The sequence below is a fragment of the Panulirus ornatus genome, chromosome 58, assembly GCF_036320965.1.
Source record: "Panulirus ornatus isolate Po-2019 chromosome 58, ASM3632096v1, whole genome shotgun sequence".
Taxonomy (NCBI): Eukaryota; Metazoa; Arthropoda; class Malacostraca; order Decapoda; family Palinuridae; genus Panulirus; species Panulirus ornatus.
In genome coordinates this window covers 183,541-208,888 of record NC_092281.1, presented here as the reverse complement: position 1 = coordinate 208,888, position 25,348 = coordinate 183,541, and the positions used below count along the sequence as shown (strand labels likewise).

The window sequence follows — 25,348 nt, the reverse complement described above, 5'->3', positions numbered from 1 at the left end:
GTGGAGGGAATAAGAAGTGGGGAAACCAAATTGGAGGTGGAAGGATGGAGTGAAAAAGACTTTGAGCGATCGGGACCTGCACTTGCAGGAGGGTGAAAGGCATGCAAGGAATAGAGTGAATTGGAAAGATGTGGTATACCGGGGTCGATGTGCTGTCAGTGGATTGAACCAGGGCATGTGAAGTGTCTGGGGTAAACCATGGAAAGTTTTGTGGGGCCTAGATGTGGAAAGAGAGCTGTGGTTTTGGTGCATTACATATGACAGCTAGAGACTGAGCGTGAACGAGAGTGGCCTTTGTTGTCTTTTCCTAGTGCTACCTCGCGTGCATTGTTTGGGGAAGGGGAATGCCATTTCATGTGTGGCTGGGTGGTGACGGGAATGGCTGAGGGCAGCGAGTATGAATATGTACATGTATATATATATATGTATTTCTCTGTGTATGTATATTTATGTATACATTGAATTGTATAGGTATGTATATGTACGTGTGTGGGCGTGTATGTATATACATATGTATGTGGGTGGGTTGGGCCATTCTTTCGTCTATTTCCTTGCGCTATCTTGCTAACATGAGAGACAGTGACAAAGTATGATGAAAAAAAAAATATATATATATATATATATATATATATATATATATATATATATATATATATATATATATATATATATATATATATATTTCCCTGGGGATAGGGGATTAAGAATACTTCCCACGTATTCCCTGCGTGTCGTAGAAGGCGACTAAAAGGGGAGGGAGCGGGGGGCTGGAAATCCTCCCCTCTCGTTTTTTTTTTAATTTTCCAAAAGAAGGAACAGAGGGGGCCAGGTGAGGATATTCCAAAAAAGGCCCAGTCCTCTGATCCTAACGCTACCTCGCTAACGCGGGAAATGGCGAATAGTTTGAAAGAAGAAGAAAGATATATATATATATATATATATATATATATATATATATATATATATATATATGATACAGCGCTGGTGGCTGATTCATGTGAGAAACTGCAGAAGCTGGTGACTGAGTTTGGTAAAGTGTGTGGAAGAAGAAAGTTAAGAGTAAATGTGAATAAGAGCAAGGTTATTAGGTACAGTAGGGTTGAGGGTCAAGTCAATTGGGAGGTGAGTTTGAATGGAGAAAAACTGGAGGAAGTGAAGTGTTTTAGATATCTGGGAGTGGATCTGTCAGCGGATGGAACCATGGAAGCGGAAGTGGATCATAGGGTGGGGGAGGGGGCGAAAATTTTGGGAGCCTTGAAAAATGTGTGGAAGTCGAGAACATTATCTCGGAAAGCAAAAATGGGTATGTTTGAAGGAATAGTGGTTCCAACAATGTTGTATGGTTGCGAGGCGTGGGCTATGGATAGAGTTGTGCGCAGGAGGATGGATGTGCTGGAAATGAGATGTTTGAGGACAATGTGTGGTGTGAGGTGGTTTGATCGAGTAAGTAACGTAAGGGTAAGAGAGATGTGTGGAAATAAAAAGAGCGTGGTTGAGAGAGCAGAAGAGGGTGTTTTGAAATGGTTTGGGCACATGGAGAGAATGAGTGAGGAAAGATTGACCAAGAGGATATATGTGTCGGAGGTGGAGGGAACGAGGAGAAGAGGGAGACCAAATTGGAGGTGGAAAGATGGAGTGAAAAAGATTTTGTGTGATCGGGGCCTGAACATGCAGGAGGGTGAGAGGAGGGCAAGGAATAGAGTGAATTGGAGCGATGTGGTATACAGGGGTTGACGTGCTGTCAGTGGATTGAATCAAGGCATGTGAAGCGTCTGGGGTAAACCATGGAAAGCTGTGTAGGTATGTATATTTGCGTGTGTGGACGTGTGTATGTACATGTGTATGGGGGGGGGGTTGGGCCATTTCTTTCGTCTGTTTCCTTGCGCTACCTCGCAAACGCGGGAGACAGCGACAAAGTATAAAAAAAAAAAAAAAAATATATATATATATATATATATATATATATATATATATATATATATATATATATATATATATATTGGAAAAGTAACGTAAGGGTAAGAGAGATGTGTGGAAATAAAAAGAGCGTGGTTGAGAGAGCAGAAGAGGGTGTTTTGAAGTGGTTTGGGCACATGGAGAGGATGAGTGAGGAAAGATTGACCAAGAGGATATATGTGTCGGAGGTGGAGGGAACAAGAAGAGGGAGACCAAATTGGAGGTGGAAAGATGGAGTGAAAAAGATTTTGTGTGATCGGGGCCTGAACATGCAGGAGGGTGAAAGGAGGGCAAGGAATAGAGTGAATTGGAGCAATGTGGTATACCGGGGTTGACGTGCTGTCAGTGGATTGAATCAAGGCATGTGAAGCGTCTGGGGTAAGCTATGGAAAGCTGTGTAGGTATGTATATTTGCGTGTGTGGACGTATGTATATACATGTGTATGGGGGGGGTTGGGCCATTTCTTTCGTCTGTTTCCTTGCGCTACCTCGCAAACGCGGGAGACAGCGACAAAGTATAATAAATAAATAAATAATTGGAAAAGATCACAATTTTGCACATAATCAAGTATATTTCTATGAGTTCATGCAGAAAATGAAACACAATAAGTTCCTAAGTGCACTTTTGTGTAATAATCACATCATCAGGGGAGACACAAGAGAGAAATATAACAGTCAGTTGATATACAACAAAGAGACGTAGCTAGGACACCATTTGGTAAATGTGTTTACCAAATGGTGTCCTAGCTATGTCTCTTTTGTATATCAACTGACTCTTATATTTTTCTCGTGTTACCAAATGGTGTCCTAGCTATGTCTCTTTTGTATATCAACTGACTCTTATATTTTTCTCGTGTTTCCCCTGATGATGTGATTATTACATGAAAGTGTACTTGTGAACTTATCATGTTTCATTTTCTGCATGAACTCAGGAATATATATGTTTTGGAAGGAGGTAAATAAAGTGCATAAGACATCAGAACAAATGGGAATATCGGTGAAGGGGGCTAATGGGGAACTAATAACAAGTAGTGGTGATGTGAGAAGGAGATAGAATGAGTATTTTGAAGGTTTGTTGAATGTGTTACATGATAGAGTGGCAGATATAGGGTGTTTTGGTTGTGGTGGTGTGCAAAGTGAGAGGGTTTAGTAGAATTAATTGGTAAACAGAGAAGAGGTAGTGAAAGCTTTGCAGAAGATGAAAGCAGGCAAGGCAGTGGGTTTGGATGGTATTGCAGTGGAACTTATTTAAAAGGGGGTGACTGTGTTGTTGGCTGGTTGGTAAGGACATTTAATGTGTGTATGGCTCATGGTGAAGTGCCTGAGGATTGGCGGAATTCATGCATAGTGCCATTGTACAAAAGCAAAGGGGATATAGGTGAGCACACACACTTTACCAAATTCAGTCACCAGCTTCTGCAGTTTCTCACCCGAATCATCCACCAATGCTGTATCATCAGCGAACAACTGACTCACTTCCCAAGCCCCCTCATCCACAACAGACTGCATACTTTTCCATCGCTCCAAAACTCTTGCATTCACCCCCCCTAAAAACCCCCATCCATAAACAAATCAAACAACCATGGAGACATCACACACCCCTGCCGCAAACCTACATTCACTGAGAACCAATCATTTTCATCTCTTCCTACTTGTACACGTGCCTTAAATCCTCGATAAAATCTTTTCACTGCTTCCAGCAACTTGCATCCCACACCATATACTCTTAATACCTTCCACAAAGCATCTCTCAACTCTATCATATGCCTTCTCCAGATCCTTAAATGCTACATACAAATCCATTTGTTTTCCAAGTATTTCTCACATACATTCTTTAAGGCAAACACCTGATCAACACATCCTCTACCACTTCTGAAACCACACTGCTCTTCCCCAATCTGATGCTCTGTACATGCCTTCACCCTCTCAGTCAATACCCTCCCATATAATTTCTCAGGAATACTCAACAGACTTATACCTCTGTAATTTGAGTACTCACCTTTATCCCCTTTGTCTTTGTACAATGGCACTATGCATGCATTCTGCCAATCCTCAGGCACTTCACCTTGAGCCATACATACATTGAATATCCTCACCAACCAGTCAGCAACACAGTCACCCCCTTTCTTAACAAATTCCACTGCAATACCATCCAAACCCGCCACCTTGCCGGCTTTCATCTTCCGTAAAGCTTTCACTATCTCTCTTCTCTGTTTACCAAATCATTCTCCCTGACCCTCTCACTTCGCACACCACCTTGACCAAAACACTCTATATCTGCCACTCTATCATTGAACACATTCAACAAACCTTCAAAATACTCACTCCATCTCCTTCTCACATCACCACTACTTGTTATTCTTGGAAAGCAAAAATGGGCATGTTTGAAGGAGTAGTAGTTCCAACAATGCTATATATTGTCGTCAAACATCTCATTTCCAGCACATCCACCCTCCTGCACACAACTCTATCCATAGCCCACACCTCGCAACCATACAACATTGTTGGAATCACTATTCCTTCAAACATACCCATTTTTGCTTTCCGAGATAATGTTCTCGACTTCCACACATTCTTCAACGCTCCCAGAACTTTCGCCCTCTCCCCCACCCTATGATTCACTTCCGCTTCCATGGTTCCATCTGCTGCCAAGTCCACTCCCAGATATCTAAAACACTACTTCGTCCAGTTTTTCTCCATTCAAACTTACCTCCCAATTGACTTGACCGTCAACCCTACTGTACCTAATAACCTTGCTCTTATTCACATTTACTCTTAACTTTCTTCTTTCACACACTTTACCAAACTCAGTCACCAGCTTCTGCAGTTTCTCTCACGAATCAGCCACCAGCGCTGTATTATCAGCGAACAACAACTGACTCACTTCCCAAGCTCTCTCATCCAGAACAGACTGCATACTTGCCCCTCTTTCCAAAACTCTTGCATTTACCTCCCTAACAACCCCATCCATAAACAAATTAAACAGCCATGGAGACATCACACACCCCTGCCGCAAACCTACATTCACTGAGAACCAATCACTTTCCTCTCTTCCTACACGTACACATGCCTTACATCCTCGATAAAAACTTTTCACTGTTTCTAACAACTTGACTCCCACACCATATATTCTTAATACCTTCCACAGAGCATCTTTCTTCCAGCAACTTGCATCCCACACCATATACTCTTAATACCTTCCACAAAGCATCTCTCAACTCTATCATATGCCTTCTCCAGATCCATAAATGCTACATACAAATCCATTTGCTTTTCTAAGTATTTCTCACATACATTCTTCAAAGCAAACACCTGATCCACACATCCTCTACCACTTCTGAAACCACACTGCTCTTCCCCAATCTGATGCTCTGTACATGCCTTCACCCTCAGAATCAATACCCTCCCATATAATTTACCAGGAATACTCAACCAACTTATACCTCTGTAATTTGAACACTCACTTTTATCCCCTTTGCCTTTGTACAATGGCACTATGCAAGCATTCTGCCAATCTCAGGCACCTCACCATGAGACATACATACATTAAATAACCTTACCAACCAGTCATCAATACAGTCACCCCCCTTTTTTAATAAATTCTACTGCAATACCATCCAAACCCGCTGCCTTGCCGGCTTTCATCTTCCGCAAAGGTTTTACACCTCTTCTCTGTTTACCAAATCATTTTCCCCAACCCTCTCACTTTGCACACCACCTCAACCAAAACACCCTATATCTGCCACTCTATCATCAAACACATTCAACAAACCTTCAAAATACTCACTCCATCTCCTTCTCACATCACCACTACTTGTTATCACCTCCCCATTAGCCCCCTTCACTGAAGTTCCCATTTGTTCCCTTGTCTTACGCACTTTATTTACCTCCTTCCAAAACATCTTTTTATTATCCCTAGAATTTAATGATACTCTCTCACCACAACTCTCATTTGCCCTCTTTTTCACCTCTTGCACCTTTCTCTTGACCTCCTGCCTCTTTCTTTTAGACATCTCCCACTCATTTGCATTATTTCCTTGCAAAAATTGTCCAAATGCCTCTCTCTTCTCTTTCACTAATAATCTTAGTTCTTCATTCCACCAATCACTACCCTTTCTAATCTGCCCACCTCCCACACTTCTCATGCCACAAGCATCTTTTGCGCAAGCCATCACTGCTTCCCTAAATACATCCCATTCCTCCTCCACTCCCCTTACGTCCTTAGTTCTCACCTTTTTCCATTCTGTACTCAGTCTCTCATGGTACTTCCTCACACAAGTCTTCTTTCCAAGTCTACTTACTCTCACCACTCTTTTCACACCAACATTCTCTCTTCTTTTGTGAAAACCTCTAAAAATCTTCACCTTCGCCTCCACAAGATAATGATCACACATCCCTCCAGTTGCACCTCTCAGCACATTATCATCCAAAAGTCTCTCTTTCATGCGCCTATCAATTAACATGTAATCCAATAATGTTCTCTGGCCATCTCTGCTATTCACATAAGTATACTTATGTATATCTCTCTTTTTTTAAACCAGGTATTCCCAATCACTAGTCCTTTTTCAGTACATAAATCTACAAGCTCTTCACCATTTCCATTTACAACACTGAACACCCCATGTATACCAATTATTCCTTCAACTGCCACATTACTCACCTTTGCATTCAAATCACCCGTCACTATAACCCGGTCTCGTGCATCGAAACTACTAACACACTCACACAGCTGCTCCTAAATCACTTGCCTCTCATGATCTTTCTTCTCATGCCCAGGTGCATATGCACCAATAATCACCCATCTCTCTCCATCCACTTTCAGTTTTACCCATATTAATCTATGTATATATCAATATATATATCAACATAAACGCATACGCATACATGTACGTACATATCCATAGACATTTACATTATACACATGTACATGTTCATACTTGCTTGCCTTCTATCCATTCCTGGTGCTACCCTACCCCACAGGAAACAGCATCGCTACCCCCTGCTTCAGCGAGGTAGCTCCAGGAAAGCAGACAAAAAGCCACGTTCGTTCACACTCAGTCTCCAGTTGTCATTTGTGATGCACCAGAACCACAGCTCTCTATCCACATCCAAGCCCCACAGATCTTTCCATGGTTTACCCCAGAAGTGTCACATGCCCTGGTTCAGTCCATTGACAGCATGTTACCTGGTATACCACATTTTTTCATTTCACTCTGTTCCTTGCATGCCTCTCACCCTCCTGTATGTTAAGGCCCCAATCGCTCAAATCTTTTTCACTCCATCCTTCCACCTCCAATTTGGTCTGCTTCTCCTTGTTCCCTCCCCTTCTGACACATATATCCTCTTTGTCAATCTTTCCTCCCTCATTCTCTTCGTATGTCCAAACCATTTCAACACACCTTCTTTGGCTCTCTCAACCACCCTCTTTTCATTTCCACACATCTCTCTTACCATTATACTTTTGAATATGCATATATTTCAGGCCTCTGCATTGTAAGCCATGATAAAGGATTGAAAACCTTCAATTTCTTAAGTATCTGTGAAGTGATTTAAAAATACCAGGATGGAAAATTTACTGAATCATAATGATTTAACTAATTCTCTAAAGGAAACTGATGTGAAGTTTTACTCTTGAAGTTCAAGAATGTTAGTAACTTAAAAAAAGGAAAAGGCCAGGGATAAGTTAATAGCTGTGAAAGCTTGTCTTATAAAACTCTTTTCTTCTGCATGTTGTCTTTAACTCCATTATCTGTTGCAAAGGATGGATGTAGTGTGTAAATGTAGAACTGCAGTACCCTTCTCAGGTTTTACGTTCTTGTGAAAGGGCAGGAATGCTCGATTCTTTTGCTTCAGTTCTCTGTGTTTACTACCTTACTACTAGCCCTAATTACTTAAATGCCATATATGAAAATTGTGTATTAGGCATCATGTATACAGTTTTGGAAAATTTGCTTGCAGATATGACCAGACTTTGAATCCACCATTTGTACCTGGCTTTGAAATATGTGGTGAGGTACTAGAAGTGGATGAACGTGTGAAGACTATGGCTACTGGTAGCCGTGTCATCGGAATCAGTAAAGAAACCTTGGGTGGTTTTGCTGAGGAATGCATCATATCAGAGCAGGTTAGAAGCAGGAAATCATTTCCTTTTTCTCAGTATACTCAGCTGTGTTGAGTACATCACATCAATTAACCGTAAAGAAGAAAAATGGGACTTTGAATGATAGAGAACATTTTCTTCCAGTAGAGGAGTCTTTTGAGCAAGAATGAGAATCTGCATACCCAAACAGGGGTCATGTATGCTTAGCTAACCCTCACTTGGTGTCTACTTAGAGATCTTTCTGTCCTTACTTAAGGCTTCCCTCTTTGTGCATGAGAGCACAAACCCAAGTTCCTTCCCTGCTTCCTGCTTCTAGGAACAAGAAATGCAGCTGCCCTCCTGAGGAAAAGAGCAAGTGATAGATTGAGGGGAAAAAGGTGAAGAGGGCAAAGGAGGATTGTGTATCTTATTTCTTCCATGCTTGCCAATTTTTTTTGTTTATAAACTCAGACTTTTCCTTCTTCTTGGAAGAGCGCTTTGGCCTAGCCCATTTCAAAGAATGCAGACGGCTCTAAGCCTCATAACTTTTGCCCCATTGCTCTCACTTCAGCTGTTTCCAGCATCTTTGAAACTCTCCCTAACTCTCACTTTTTCAAACACTAAGAATCCCATTGTCTTCTATATCATTCCCTGTATTAGGTTTACAGGTGATCTTCCATGTGTGACTCACCTCTGATCTTTTTGTCAAGGATTTTGGTGAAACTTTTGTTGTGGTCTTCAACATCTCAAAAGCATTTGGTAGGATGTGTCCTAAGTCTTGTTTTCTGTCAAACTTCCTTTTTTTTCTGCCTCTCTCTAATTCCTGCATAGCTTCCTTTATGGTATTTCCATTGTAGTTGTTGTCATAGGAATGACTTCTCCCACTTTTATAGGTGATTCTCAGGGTTCTGTTCTATCACTAATTCTCCTCTCTGCAAGGGGTTTTCTGTGTCCAACAGCTGTCTGTATCTGTTCTTATGCTGATTCTGCCAATTTACATACTGAAATCAATTTCTCTTTCCTTCTTCTAATGCACATTCTCTTTCTCACACTGAAGAAATCCTCCCTTGGATTGGACATGTGCAACATCTTTAATGGAGAGGCTAAAACTTGGCTAAATTCATTAGTCTTATATACAGGTTCACTCTGTATCTCTTTGTAAGTATTATTCATTCCCCTCTGTTTAGGTTCAAAACAACACCATTTAAACCAGTAATGATATGAACATGCTAGTCATAACCAAATCCTCTATGTCCTGGAAGTTCCACATAATAAACACCACAAAATTTGCTCTCCAAAATCTAAGGGTATTGCATAGGTGGCATGATTATTTCTACTTGTAAGCAGCTATTTCATTTCAGCAGGGGATTTACTTATGAAAGTATGATCACATGCTGGGGTGGTTCTTCATCCAGGTCTCTAGTTAGCTAAAGTTGAATCAAACTCCTTTTGTCTTCATAATTCTGGAGGCAATACCTCTCTTCACCTATCCCTTTCGGTGCAGTGTGATGTTGCTGCCCTTTTTCTTGTGTGCTGGTAATATTTTGGCCACTGCTTTCATGAGCTGTCTCCATGTATCCATGCCTCCAAGACTTGGACCTGAGACAACACTCATCTGGCTGCCATGTTCTTCATTTTCTTTGTGGAGACTGGCCACTAAGGGATTGATCTAGTGATGCCTCCTTTACTTGAACAGATAAGCAATGGAATTTTTTTGATTCTCTCATCTTCCCCTCTTGTATGCACTTTTTTTTATCTCAAAGAGTCAGGTCAACAGAGTTGGTACTAGGACTAAGAGAGTTGAGTTACAGGGAAAGGCAAGAAGCCTTAGATTTGCCGACTTAGGAAGAGTGAGGAGTGACCTGATCCCAGCCTTAAGATTTTTAAACAGATCAGTAACATGGACAGTGAACTTTGCTTTGAGAGATGTAGGGGTAGAGCAACCAGAGGACATAACAAGAACATGAAATTAAGCAAGAAACTGGATAAGAAAGATGTAGAAATATTCTTTTTATATAAGAGTTGTGGATGTATGAAGTACATTGATTCTGGACATTGCTAATGCAGACACCATACATCAGCTTAGTATGTATCATAGTAGAGAATGCTCAAAAGAGGCCCTAAGGATGCAAAACTTATTTCCTTTACAGTACTAATAGTTAATTATAAATATGTAATTACACAGACACATACAGAGACAGGCAAACACACACATGCACACCTTCACCAAAGACGAGATCCAGGCAGTGATCCCTGTTTTTTCAAAATTTTGTAGGGTCCACCGCTTATGACATCCATAAGCACAAGTAGTCGGGAGGAATATGAAGGACCCCTGAGTGGTATTTGCATTAGATATTCAGTTTGAGTGTGTACGATTGTGAGAGTTTCATTAGGGCTTGGGAGTGGATGCTTCCCAGGTTCCTTTTGAATGAAGGATTGTTGGTTAGTCCCGTGGATAAGATTGTGAAGTGAACAATTGTAGCTAAGTTGCTGTATAAATGCATAACTCTGGCTTGCCAAAAGGATGTTTAGGTTTAATGGACCCAAAGAGGCAACACTTAGTGTCAGTTAAAAACCTGAATTCTTCTCATGTTTCTAAGATATTTTGTTCTTGTAAGCATCATTACTGTTACTCTGGAGAATAACTTGAGCACTGCCTGAGCCAATATAGGGTGGTATGATTTGGTAAACAGAGAAGAGGTAGTAAAAGCTTTGTGAAAGATGAAAGCCGGCAAGGCAGCAGGTTTGGATGGTATTGCAGTGGAATTTATTAAAAAAGGGGGTGACTGGACTGTTGACTGGTTGGTAAGGTTATTTAATGTATGTATGATTCATGGTGAGGTGCCTGAGGATTGGCGGAATGCTTGCATAGTGCCATTGCACAAAGGCAAAGGGGATAAGAGTGAGTGCTCAAATTACAGAGGTATAAGTTTGTTGAGTATTCCTGGTAAATTATATGGGAGGGTATTGATTGAGAGGGTGAAGGCATGTACAGAGCATCAGATTGGGGAAGAGCAGTGTGGTTTGAGAAGTGGTAGAGGATGTGTGGATCAGGTGTTTGATTTGACGAATGTATGTGAGAAATACTTAGAAAAGCAAATGGATTTGTATGTAGCATTTATGGATCTGGAGAAGTCATATGATAGAGTTGATAGAGATGCTCTGTGGAAGGTATTAAGAATATATGGTGTGGGAGGTAAGTTGTTAGAAGCAGTGAAAAGTTTTTATCGAGGATGTAAGGCATGTGTATGTGTAGGAAGAGAGGAAAGTGATTGGTTCTCAGTGAATGTAGGTTTGTGGCAGGGGTGTGTGATGTCTCCATAGTTGTTTAATTTGTTTATGGATGGGGTTGTTAGGGAGGTGAATGCAAGAGTTTTGGAAAGAGGGGCAAGTATGCAGTCTGTTGTGGATGAGAGAGCTTGGGAAGTGAGTCAGTTGTTGTTCGCTGATGATACAGCCCTGGTGGCTGATTCATGTGAGAAACTGCAGAAGCTGGTGACTGAGTTTGGTAAAGTGTGTGAAAGAAGAAAGCTAAGAGTAGATGTGAATAAGAGCAAGGTTATTAGGTACAGTAGGGTTGAGGGTCAATCAATTGGGAGGCAAGTTTGAATGAAGAAAAACTGGAGGAAGTAAAGTGTTTTAGATTTCTGGGAGTGGATCTGGCAGAGGATGGAACCATGGAAGCGGAAGTGAATCATAAGGTGGGGGAGGGGGCGAAAATTCTGGGAGCCTTGAAGAATGTTTGGAAGCCGAGAACATTATCTCGGAAAGCAAAAATGGGTATGTTTGAAGGAATAGTGGTTCCAACAATGTGGTATGGTTGCGAGGCGTGGGCTATGGATAGAGTTGTGCACAGGGGGGTGGGAGTGCTGGAAATGAGATGTTTGAGGACAATATGTGGTGTGAGGTGGTTTGATCGAGTAAGTAATGTAAGGGTAAGAGAGATGTGTGGAAATAAAAAGAGTGTGGTTGAGAGAGTAGAAGAGGGTGTTTTGAAATGGTTTGGTCACATGGAGAGAATGAGTGAGGAAAGATTGACCAAGAGGATATACGTGTCAAAGGTGGAGGGAATGAGAAGTGGGAGACCAAATTGGAGGTGGAAAGATGGAGTGAAAAAGATTTTGAGTGATCGGGGCCTAAACATGCTGGAGGGTGAAAGGCCTGTGCAAGGAATAGAGTGAATTGGAACGATGTGGGATACCGGGGTCGACGTGCTGTCAATGGATTGAACTTGGGCATGTGAAGCGTCTGGGGTAAACCATGGAAAGTTGTGTGGGGCCTGGATGTGGAAAGGGAGCTGTGGTTTCGGTGCATTATTACATGACAGCTAGAGACTGAGTGCGAATGAATGTGGCCTTTGTTGTCTTTTCCTAGCACTACCTCACACACATGAGGGGGGAGGGGGTTGTTATTCCATGTGTGGCAGGGTGGCAATGGGAATAGATAAAGGCAGACTATGAATTATGTACATGTGTATATATGTATATGTCTGTGTGTGTATATATATATGTGTACATTGAGATGTATAGGTATGTATATTTGTCTGTGTGTGTATATATATGTGTACATTGAGATGTATAGGTATGTATATTTGCGTGTGTGGACGTGTATGTTTAAACATGTGTATGTGTGTTGGTTGGGCCATTCTTTCGTCTGTTTCCTTGCACTACCTTGCTAACATGGGAGACAGCGACAAAGCAAAAGAATAATAATAATAATGGTTTCATTTCCATGAATGTACCAAAACCAGTCAGTCAGTCAGTGAAAAGTAGGGACTAGGGGAGATGAAAACACCAGAGAACAAATATTTGGGATGTGTGGAAAATTATTAAGGATCAAGACCAGAAGGTGATGCAATTAGAGTTAGTGTTAAAAGAACTGAGGAAATATTTCAAAGATCATAAGGGGAGTCATGAGATGAAGAGTGTGTGGAAAGAGAGAACGTTATCTTGGAGAGCAGAAATGGTATGTTTGAAGGAATAGTAGTTCCAACAATATTATATCGTTGCGAGGCATGGGCTATAGATAGTGTTGTATGGAGGAGGGTGGATGTGTTGGAAATGAAATGTTTGAGGACAGTATGTTTTGTGAGGTGGCTTGATTAAGTAAGTAATGAAAAGGTAAGAGAGATGTGTGGTGATATAAGGAGTGTGATTGAAAGAGCAGAAGAGGGTGTGATGAAATGATTTGGACATATGGAGAGAATGAGAGGAAAGGTTGACAAAGAGGATATATGTGTCGGAGATTGAGGGTGCAAGGAGAAGCGGGAGACCAAAGTGGTGGTGGAAGGATGGAGTGATAAAGATTTTAAGTGATTAGGGCCTGAATGTACAGGAGGGTGAGTGTTTTGCAAGGAATAGAGTGAACTGGAGTGATGTGGTATACCATGGTCAGCATGCTGTCAGTGGACTGAACCAGGGCATGTGAAGTGTCTAGGATAAACCATGGAAAGGTCTCTGGGGCCTGGATGTGGATAGGGAGCTGTGGTTTTGGTGCATCACACATTGACAGCTAGAGACTGAGTGTTAACGAATGTGGCCTTTTTTTGCCTGTTTTCCTGGCTCTTCCCACTGAAGTGAGGGATAACAAGACTGTTTCCTGTGGGGCTGGTGGCACCAGGAATGGATTCAAGGCAAGCAAGTATGAGTATGTACGTATACGTCTCTGTATGTACTTGGGAACTTGTCGTATTTCGTTTCTCCATGGACTCATAGGAGTTTATGTATAAGTGTATGTGTTATGTATATGTATTTGTGTGTATATGCACATGTATGTGAAAGATGAAAGCTGGCAAGGCGACGGGTTTGGATGGCAGCACAGTGGAATTTAGTAAAAAAGAGGGTGACTGTGTTGTTGACTGGTTGGTGAGAATATTCTATGTATGTACGGTTCATGGTGAAGTGCCTGAGGATTGGTGGAATGCATGCATAGTGCCATTGTATAAAGGCAAAGGGGATAAAGGCGAGTGTTCAAATTACAGAGGTTTAAGTTTGTTGAGTATTCCTGGGAAATTGTATGGGAGGATATTGATTGAGAGAGTGAAGGCATGAACAAAGCATCAGATTGGGGAAGAGCAGTGTGGTTTCAGAAATGGTAGAGGATGTGTGGATCAGGTGTTTGCTTTGAAGAATGTATGTGAGAAATACTTAGAAAAACAGATGGATTTGTATGTACCAATTATGGATCAGGAGAAGGCTTATGATAGAGTTGATAGAGATGCTCTGTGGAAGGTATTAAGAATATATGGTGTAGGAGATAAGTTTCTAGAAGCAGTGAAAAGTTTTTATTGAGGATTTAAGGAATGTGTACGAGTAGGAAGAGAGTAAAGTGATTGGTTCCCAGTGAATGTTAGTTTGTGGCAGGGGTGCGTGATGTCTCCATGGTTGTTTAACTTGTTTATGGATGGGGTTGTTAGGAAGGTGAATGCAAGTTTTAGAGAGAGGGGCAAGAATGAAGTCTGCTGTGGATGAGAGAGCTTGGGAAGTGAGCCGGTTGTTGTTTGCTGATGATACAGCGCTGGTGGCTGATTTGTGTGAGAAACTGCAAAAGCTGGTGACTGAGTTTGGTAAAGTGTGTGAAAGAAGAAAGCCGAGAGTAAATGTGCATAAGAGCAATGTTAATTATTAGGTACAGTAGGGTTGAGGAACAGGTCATTTGGGAGGTAAGTGTAAATGGAGAAAAACTGGAGGAAGTGAAGCGTTTTAGATATCTGGGAGTGTATGTAGCAGCGAATGGAACCGTGGAAGTGAGTCACAGGGTGGGGGAGGGGGCAAAAGTTCTGGGAGTGTAGGAAAATTTGTGGAAGGCAAGAACATTATCTTGGAAAGCAAAAATGGGTATGTTTGAAGGAATAGTGGTTCCAACAATGTTTAATGGTTGCGAGGCGTGGGCTTTAGATAGAGTTGTGCGAAGGAGGGTGGATGTGTTGGAAATGAGGTGTTTGAGGACAATATAGGGTGTGAGGTGGTTTGATCGAGTAAGTAATAAAAGGGTGTAGTTGAGAGAGCAGAAGAGGGTGTTTTGAAATGGTTTGGTAATATGGAGAGAATGAGTGAGGAGAGATTGAGAAAGAGGATATGTGTGTCAGAGGTGGAGGGAATGAGAAGTTGGAGACCAAATTGGAGGTGGAAGGATAGAGTGAAAAAGATTTTGAGCGATTAGGGCCTGAACATGCAGGAGGGTGAAAGGCATGCAAGGAATAGAGTGAATTGGAACGATGTGGTATACCGGGGTTGACGTGCTGTCAGTGGATTGAACCAGGGCATATGAAGCATCTGGGGTAAACCATGGAAAATTTTGTGGGGCCTGTATGTGGAAAGGGAGCTATAGCTTCGGTGCATTATACATGACAGCTAAAGACTGAGTGTGAACGAATATGGCCTTTGTTGTCTTTTCCTAGTGCTACCTCTTGCGCTTGCGGGGGGAGGGGGATTGTCATTTTATGTGTGGCAGGGTGGTGACAGAAATGAATAAAGGTAGACAGTATGAATTATGTACATATGTGTATATGTATATGTCTGTGTATGCATATATATGTGTATGTTGAAATGTATATTTATTTATTTATTTTGCTTTGTCGCTGTCTCCCGCGTTAGTGAGGTAGCGCAAGGAAACAGACAAAAGAATGGCCCAACCCACCCACATACACATGTATATACATTCACGTCCACACACGCAAATATACATACCTATACATCTCAATGTATACATATATATACACACAGACATATACATATATACACATGTACATAATTCATACTGTCTGCCTTTATTCATTCCCATTGCCACCTCGCCACACATGGAATAACAACCCCCTCCCCCACTCATGTGTGCGAGGTAGCGCTAGGAAAAGACAACAAAGGCCCCATTCGTTCACACTCAGTCTCTAGCTGTCATGCAATAATGCACCGAAACCACAGCTCCCTTTCCACATCCAGGCCCCACACAACTTTCCATGGTTTACCCCAGACGCTTCACATGCCCACGTACAATCCATTGACAGCACGTCGACCCCGGTATACCACATCGATCCAATTTACTCTATTCCTTGCACGCCCTTCACCCTCCTGCATGTTAAGGCCCCGATCACTCAAAATCTTTTTCACTCCATCTTTCCACCTCCAATTTGGTCTCCCACTTCTCCTCGTTCCCTCTACCTCTGACACATATATCCTCTTGGTCAATCTTTCCTCACTCATTCTCTCCATGTGTCCAAACCATTTCAAAACACCCTCTTCTGCTCTCTCAACCACACTCTTTTTATTACCACACATCTCTCTTACCCTTACATTACTTACTTGATCAAACCACCTCACACCACATATTGTCCTCAAACATCTCATTTCCAGCACATCCACCCTCCTGCACACAACTCTATCCATAGCCCATGCCTCGCAACCATACAACATTGTTGGAACTACTATTCCTTCAAACATACCCATTTTTGCTTTCCGAGATAATGTTCTCGACTTCCACACATTCTTCAAGGCTCCCAGAATTTTCGCCCCCCTCCCCCACCCTATGATTCACCTCCGCTTCCATGGTTCCATCCGCTGCCAAATCCACTCCCATATATCTAAAACACTTCACTTTCTCCAGTTTTTCTCCATTCAAACTTACCTCCCAATTGACTTGACCCTCAAGCCTACTGTACCTAACAACCTTGTTCTTGAAATGTATAGGTATGTATATGTGTGTGTGTGGACGTGTATGTATATACATGTGTATGTGGGTGGGTTGGGCCATTCTTTTGTCTGTTTTCTTGTGCTACCTTGCTAACGCGGGAGACAGCGACAAAGTATAATGATGATAATAATGATGATGATAATGATAATGATAAATGCCTAATATGAATAAAATAACCACCATGTTAAGGTATTCTGCTCTCAAAACCTTTATCATTCCATCCTTCCACCTCCATTTTGGTCTCCTTCTTTTGTCTTCCACTTCTGACACATACTTTCTTTGCCAACCTCTCTTCATGCATCCCATGAAATAGTGTGAGAAATGTTAAAAGTTATGTGCTTCTGGAAATTTCCCATTTGATTTACCTAACTGCTCTTCTGTTCATAGATATTTATCTCCTCAGGATCTCTGGACTGTAGACCATGCAGTTGGTTTTGATAGTGGGGCTGCATTGACTGACACCTATGCCACTGCCTTGATTGGATTACATCGACGGGCAGAAATCCATGAAGATAGCACAGTACTCATCACAGCAGCTGCTGGAGGACTGGGGCTCTCTGCTGTTGACTTGGCAGCTAATGTTTACAAGGCTAAGGTATATTGAAGGCTGTTTGATCATTTTAGTTGCATATACTGTGATCTTTAGATAAAGCATAATATTTTACAGGAAATTTTCTTTCATGCCTTGGTGTTCATCCATATCTTCATATTTAAGTTTAGCTGAGTCTGCTTTGAAGAAATTGGGATCCTGTTTAATAGTCAAAATTTCTTACTTTTCAAAAAGTTTCTCTGTTTTTATGAAGGATTAATCCATCCATGCATGGAGCACTGCTCTCACATCTAGGTTGGTTCTAGCTCTGCACCCACATTTGATAAGAGTCCAAAGCAGTCTAACTTAACAGCTTTCCTGGGCTAACTTCAAAATTTGACCCACTTACCCTATGCTGCAATGTCAGTTCACTTTCCTGCTTCTATTGGTATTACTTTGGTTTTTGTTTTCGAGAGCTAGCTGCTTGTGTGCCCTCTTCATTAGCTAGACCATGCACTACTCAACGAGCTGCTGCATCACATGATTACTGTGTGGCCATTGGCAGCTCAAGAGTAGTTTGTTGTGATAACTGTTTCTTTCCGAGTACCATGAAGCTTTGGACCTCTCTACCCTCTCATGCTTTTCCCAGTAACTGTGACCTAGCACATTTTGAAAGGTTTTCAGTTCCTCCAATATTCGTAAATACTTTTTCCTTCTTTCTTCTTTTTCCCTTCATTAACCTCTTTATATTTCGATTAAGGCCTGGCATTGATGTGGACCTTTGTCCGTGACTGGAGCCTCCAACATACAAAAAAATATAAACTGTGAGCCACTTGCCATGGCTTGCAGGTGATGGGCTAGCTTATAGCCATGAGGTTCCCAATTTCTTTGGGTGTAAGCAGCTGTCAACAGTGGTGAACTTAACACCTTATTAAAGGTGATTAGTCTACACAAGGTATACAATTCCTGGTAGAACTTTTTCTCAATTTTGATTTGTTAGTGCAGTTTATTCATAGGTGTAGTACTCTATGGCTGAGAGTTAATTTGAAGGCCAAATTTTATTTGAACTATGGCTGAATGATACCAACATTTTGAAACATACTGCAAATTGATTATCACACACATAAAAGAACATGGATTGATTCTTAAAACTATGACCGATATAAATTTATATCGTTTGATAGCATGAATTATAACTTTTTGTTTGTTTTAAGACCCTTGTCATCAAAACTAACAAGAAAGATCTCACACCAAATATTCATTACACCTTTCATAAAGCTTCCCTGTTGGCCCTATCATACATTTCCAGTGGCAGAGAAATGTGAACTCTTGAGAGAGAGTTTTTTAATGAGACTATTCGTAGTGATACAGCCTCACCAAAGGTGACTTTTCACTCATGAAGTAACCTCAAGCAGGCCAAGTCCAGTAATGCCTTTCCAGATCCATAAATGTCACATGTTCTTTCTTTTCTCTGAGTATGTCTCGCACAAATTCTTCAAAGCAAAAACCTGATTGCCACATCCTCTACCACCCCTGAGATCACATTCTTCCTCCTCCAATTTGATGCTCTTTGGATGCCACCACCCTCTCCATCACTGCTCTCTTGTACACCTTAACAGGTACCCACAACAAACTTATTCCCTTGTAATTAGATTTACTTTTGACCCCCTTGCCTTTATACAGAGACACTTTATGCATTTGCCTTATCATCATGCACTTCACCTTGAGCCATACAAACATTAAAAATTTGAAACTCATTTGTAATCCCATCCACTTCAGCTGCTTTGCCATACTTCATCTTATGCAGGGCTCTCATAACCTCTTTTCTTTTCACCAAACCACTTGTTATGTCTGTCACTTATATACCACATACCAAAACACCCCACCTCTGCCAACCAATCATTGAACATGCTGGACAGTTCTTTAAGTTACTTGCATTATCTCTTCACCTCATCTCTTTATGTTACTTCTTTCCCACCTTCTCCCCTTCACTGATGGTTCTACTGTACATACAGTACAATATATGCTGCTTCAACAAGGTTTTTGTTTCATAATTTCAGAGGCATTGTATATTTTTCATAAAAGTAACATTGATTTGTTTTTCAGGTCATTGGTGTGTGTGGCACTGAGGATAAAGCAGATCTTGTTAGACAGAAGGGTGCTTGGGCTGCTCTTAAGTATAATAAGAAGCATATAATAGCCAAAGTAAGTAAATTATTGTTTGTAATTGTTTTTACTAACAGGAAATTGTAATTGTTTTTACTAACAGGAAAAGACACATCTCATTTTGTATTTATCACAGACCAAATCATAGCTTTACACTTGGGCGTTCCCACTAATTTTGAATATGGAGTCACCTCATGCAAATGCCTCTTTCTGCTGTCTCACCTAAAAGAATAAGACATGCATAATGAGTGCAAATGCAGATTAAGCAAACAGCCTGTTCAATCATTACCCGTATGGTCTTACCTCAGGAACAGCTTCAGGCATATTTTTCTTTCAGCATAGCCTTTTTCTCTTTCTACAACTTTTGTTGTGCCTTTTTCTTCAATGGACAAAGGATCTTTGTATCACTGCTTACTGTTTGTATTGAAAAAACTACCTGGATCATTCCCTCCAATGATCCCTGGATCATTCCCTCCATTGATGCCTGTATCATTTCCATTGATGCCTGTATCATTTCCTCCAATGAAACTGGGATCATTCCCTCCAGTGATACATGGATCACTCCCTCCAATGATGCTTGGATCATTCCCTCCAATGGTACCTGAATCATTCCCTCCAGTGATACATGGGTCATTCCCTCCAATTAAAATTGTTTGAAATGAGAAAAATCCATGTTTATTTATTAGCAGTAGTCGGTCTCTTATCCCTTTTTTATCCTTCCCACCAGGGAGATATATTAGTGGTACTACCCCGTACCAGGGTAGACAGCCACCCACAATGGACGTATATTACCGGTTCTACCCCATACCAGGGTAGGTAGCCACCCACCATGAAGGTATATTACTGGTACTACCCCATACCAGGGTAGGCAGCCACCCACCATGGAGGTATATTAGTGGTACTACCCCATACCAGGGTAGGCAGGGAGGTATGTTAGCGGTACTACCCTGTACCAGGGTAGGCAGCCACCCACCAGGGAGGTATGTTAGTGGTACTACCCTGTACCAGGATAGGCAGCCACCCACCAGGGAGGTATATTAGTGGTACTACCCCATACCAGGGTAGGCAGCCACCCACCAGGGAGGTATATTAGTGGTACTACCCCCTACCTGGGTGAGCAGCCACCCACCAGGGAGGTATATTAGTGCTAATTCCCCATACCAGGGTAGGCAGCCACCCACCTAGGAGGTATATTAGTGGTACTACCCCCTACATGCGTAGGCAGCTACCCACCTAGGAGGTATATTAGTGATGCTACCTGGGTAAGCAGCCACCCGCCAGTGAGGTATATTAGTGGTACTTCCCCCTACCTGGGTAGGCTGTCACCCACCAGAGAGGTATATTAGTGGTACTACCTCCTACCTGGGTAGGCAGCCACCCATCAGGGAGGTATATTAATGGTACTACCTCCTACCTGGGTAGGCAGCCACCCACCAAGAAGGTATATTAGTGGTACTACCTCCTACCTTGGTAAGCAGCCACCCACCAGAAAGGTATATTAGTGGTACTACCCCCTACCTGGGTAAGCAGCTCACCCACCATAGAGGTATATTAGTGGTACTACCTCCTACCTGGGTATGCAGCCACCCACCAGAGAGGTATATTAGTGGTGCTACATCCTACCTGGGTAGGTAGCCACCCACCATGGAGGTATATTAGTGGTACTACCCCCTACCTGGGTAAGCAGTCACCCACCATAGAGGTATACTAGTGGTACTACCTCCTACCTGGGTAGGCAGCCAACCCACCAGAGAGGTATATTAGTGGTACTACCTCCTACCTGGGTAGGCAGCCACCCACCAGAGAGGTATATTAGTGTGCTACATCCTACCTGGGTAGGTAGCCATCCACCAGGGAGGTATATTAGTGATGCTACCTGGGTAAGCAGTCACCCACCATAGAGGTATATTAGTGTGCTACATCCTACCTGGGTAGGTAGCCACCCACCATGGAGGTATATTAGTGTGCTACATCCTACCTGGGTAGGCAGCCACCCACCAGGGAGGTATATTAATGGTACTACCTCCTACCTGGGTATGCAGCCACCCACCAGAGAGGTATATTAGTGTGCTACATCCTACCTGGGTAGGTAGCCACCCACCATGGAGGTATATTAGTGGTGCTACATCCTACCTGGGTAGGCAGCCACCCATCAGGGAGGTATATTAGTGATGCTACCTGGGTAAGCAGTCACCCACCATAGAGGTATATTAGTGTGCTACATCCTACCTGGGTAGGTAGCCACCCACCATGGAGGTATATTAGTGGTACTACCTCCTACCTGGGTAGGTAGCCATCCACCAGGGAGGTATATTAGTGGTACTACCTCCTACCTGGGTATGCAGCCACCCACCAGAGAGGTATATTAGTGTGCTACATCCTACCTGGGTAGGCAGCCACCCATCAGGGAGGTATATTAGTGGTACTACCTCCTACCTGGGTAGGCTGTCACCCACCAGAGAGGTATATTAGTGTGCTACATCCTACCTGGGTAGGCAGCCACCCACCAGAGAGGTATATTAGTGTGCTACATCCTACCTGGGTAGGTAGCCATCCACCAGGGAGGTATATTAGTGGTACTACCCCCTACCTGGGTAGGCAGCCACCCACCTAGGAGGTATATTAGTGGTGCTACATCCTACCTGGGTAGGTAGCCACCCACCATGGAGGTATATTAGTGGTACTACCTCCTACCTGGTAGGCAGCCACCCACCAGAGAGGTATATTAGTGGTACTACCCCCTACCTGGGTAGGCTGTCACCCACCAGAGAGGTATATTAGTGTGCTACATCCTACCTGGGTAGGCAGCCACCCATCAGGGAGGTATATTAGTGGTACTACCTCCTACCTGGGTATGCAGCCACCCACCAGAGAGGTATATTAGTGTGCTACATCCTACCTGGGTAGGCAGCCACCCATCAGGGAGGTATATTAGTGTGCTACATCCTACCTGGGTAGGCAGCCACCCACCTAGGAGGTATATTAGTGGTACTACCCCATACCAGGGTAGGCAGCCACCCACCAGAGAGGTATATTAGTGTGCTACATCCTACCTGGGTAGGTAGCCATCCACCAGGGAGGTATATTAGTGTGCTACATCCTACCTGGGTAGGCTGTCACCCACCAGAGAGGTATATTAGTGGTACTACCCCCTACCTGGATAGGCAGCCACCCACCTTGGACTCACTTCCGCTTCCATGGTTCCATCCGCTGCCAGATCCACTCCCAGATATCTAAAACACTTCACTTCCTCCAGTTTTTCTCCATTCAAACTCACCTCCCAATTGACTTGACCCTCAACCCTACTGTACCTAATAACCTTGCTCTTATTCACATTTACTCTTAACTTTCTTCTTTCACACACTTTACCAAACTCAGTCACCAGCTTCTGCAGTTTCTCACAAGTTTCTTAGTGTTAACCATAAATGTAAAGTTAAGTGAGTGAACTTGTTACAATAGCCTACCGCAGCTTGTCTCATTGTGAAGCAGGCCCTTTTTCTGTTGTACAATAACATTCTTTAATTACGATTACTTTTTTAGTCTTGATAATTGTTTCATATATTCTTCTATTAAATTTTGCAGTAAATTACATGAACCATAAGTATGAGGTAAACAAAAGTGTACATACAAAAGAAATTGCTATTAGCTGTTTTCTCTCTGTTGCAGTGTGGCCACCTGTGATTGAACTCACGAGGAAGTGATTTCTTCTTCAATTATACATCAGTTTTCTCTTTTGTTAAGTGTTTAGTCTTGATAATTGTTTTGTATATTGTTGTGTTACATGTTGCAGTAAATAACATGAAAAATTACCCAAGAGAAATGTATATGTCAACATGTACAGTATATAGATATAAATCACAAGGCACAGTGGCTGGCCATGGAATATCTGAACGACGCAATGCTTGATGACAGAGTGGCAATTTTTTTTTCACCATAAAAATTTTGCTGAATTAGTCATGTGAGTTTGTGCACTATAGACTGCTAGATTTAAGACTTTTCACCATATAGCAAAACTACAAACCACTCATTACAGGGTACCCAGAGCAATCATGGGCTGTCTTGCAACCAAAAGCAAGTATTTATCACCTTCACAGTGAAACAAAGATACTTCCAGTGTGATCACACTTCATTAGATTTGGCACCATGTTCCTTGCAGCAGAGCTATGACCATGTCATCCAAACCACTTCATAACCAACCACCAATCATGTAGAAAAAACTTATCCATGCTTCACACTCAGCAACCTGTACTTAGAGATCCCCCTCCCTTAACAATCATGACAGTGACAGAACATATACACATATTAATGATTTGGCAAGCACTAAACAAGTGTCCCTCCAACCCGGTCTTGACCTCACTCCATTAGATATTCATGCACCTGACACCACATTCTCCAGGCATGTATAAGTTACACTTTCCCATTTGTGTTTAGGGCTCCAACCATCTCTCCAACATGATCATAAGACCTCTCATTCCTGTGATGATTCTCCCATGTTGAAAATATAGAACATTTGCTCCTTGTCCTGCACTTACCTCACACATAGATATGCTCATCATCACATACTTTATGACTTGTGTATCACTTGTTGCTTGCACTGTGGAAGCCCTGTCAGATAGGAATCCTGGTCAGGAAGGTAAGGTAAATTAGGGTTGTACTAGGGTGTTGTTCATCAAGTTCATGCAGAGTTTACAGCTTTTATTTACCCATTTGAGATGTGTATTCAGTGCCAGAAGTTACCAGAATGAAGTACAGTAGTGGTTGAGAGAGCTGAAAAGAATGTAGTGAAATTGCTTAGACATATAGTGAGAATGAGTGTGAGGAGGTTGACAAAGAGGATATGTGTGTGAGAAGTGGAATGACAAGGAAAAGGGAAAACCAAATTGGAGTGAAAAAGATTTTTGGGTGACCAGTTCCTGAGCATGAAGGAGGTGGAAATTTGTGCAGAGGCAAGATTGAATTGGAATGATGAGGTATACAGGGGATGACATGCTGACAGTGAACTGAACTGGGCATGTCAAGCTGCTGGGGGAAACCATGGAAAGGTCTTTAGGGCCTGGTTGTGGGTAGGGGGTTGTGGTTTTGGTGCATTGCACATAACAGCTAGATAATGGATGTGAGTGAATACAGCCTTTCTTTGGCTGATATTGGCAATACCTCACTAATGTGGGAAACTGAACAAATATGAAAAGTTTATTGGAGAAACTTAACTTTAAAATCATATGACTAAGGAGCACTGTATCATGTTAAATGATGCAAAAAATAGTCTTAGTATAAGAATACTTGACTGAACTTCAGATACTACGATCTTAACCTTTGCCATTTAGTATGGTGGATAGAAATTCATTGATAAGGCTAATTACAACAAACAAGATGAATGTAAACTTGGAAAAATTTCCTCAAAGTGTTTACATCTGTGGTAAGTAACTGTGTTGTGGAATTGGAAGAATAAGAATCTATAATCCAGGTATGTGAAATTGTGGACTGGAAATGGGATGGACTGAAAATATTTTTTTGGGGGAAAAATGAATCACTAGGTAGAGTATTGCAGGGAGAAAGATGTGAGTTCAAGCATGGATTTTATTTACAGAAGAGTTTAACATTGACTCCATTTCTATTGATTTTTGTTTTTGTTGATGCAGTATCCAAGATTACACCCAAAATTTTTATTAATGCAGAGCAGAAATAACTTATAATAATATTTGCGTGTGTGGACGTGTATGTATATACATTGTGTATGGGGGTGGGTTGGGCCATTTCTTTCGTCTGTTTCCTTGCGCTACCTCGTAAACGCGGGAGACAGCGACAAAGCAAAATAAAATAAATAAATAAAGAAATAACAATGTAATTTTCACTGGAAAATATTCCCGAGTTAACACAGATCACATGGTCTCAACTAAAATTACAAGATTTTAGTAAATACATCTCAGACTGGA

The 25,348-nt window shown here is 41.9% G+C and overlaps 1 protein-coding gene across 4 annotated transcripts in view; it reads left to right on the top strand.

Annotated features, from left to right (window-relative positions):
- Nucleotides 1-25,348, top strand: part of LOC139766820 (quinone oxidoreductase-like protein 2 homolog) — a 57,880-nt gene that overhangs the window by 15,495 nt on the left and 17,037 nt on the right. For all 4 annotated transcript variants that reach the window (XM_071695742.1, XM_071695741.1, XM_071695743.1 and 1 more), the window contains exons 4-6: nucleotides 7,915-8,080; nucleotides 17,124-17,315; nucleotides 19,356-19,454. In XM_071695742.1, coding sequence (XP_071551843.1) covers nucleotides 7,915-8,080; nucleotides 17,124-17,315; nucleotides 19,356-19,454 — 457 coding nt within the window. The remainder of the gene's footprint in view (nucleotides 1-7,914; nucleotides 8,081-17,123; nucleotides 17,316-19,355; nucleotides 19,455-25,348) is intronic.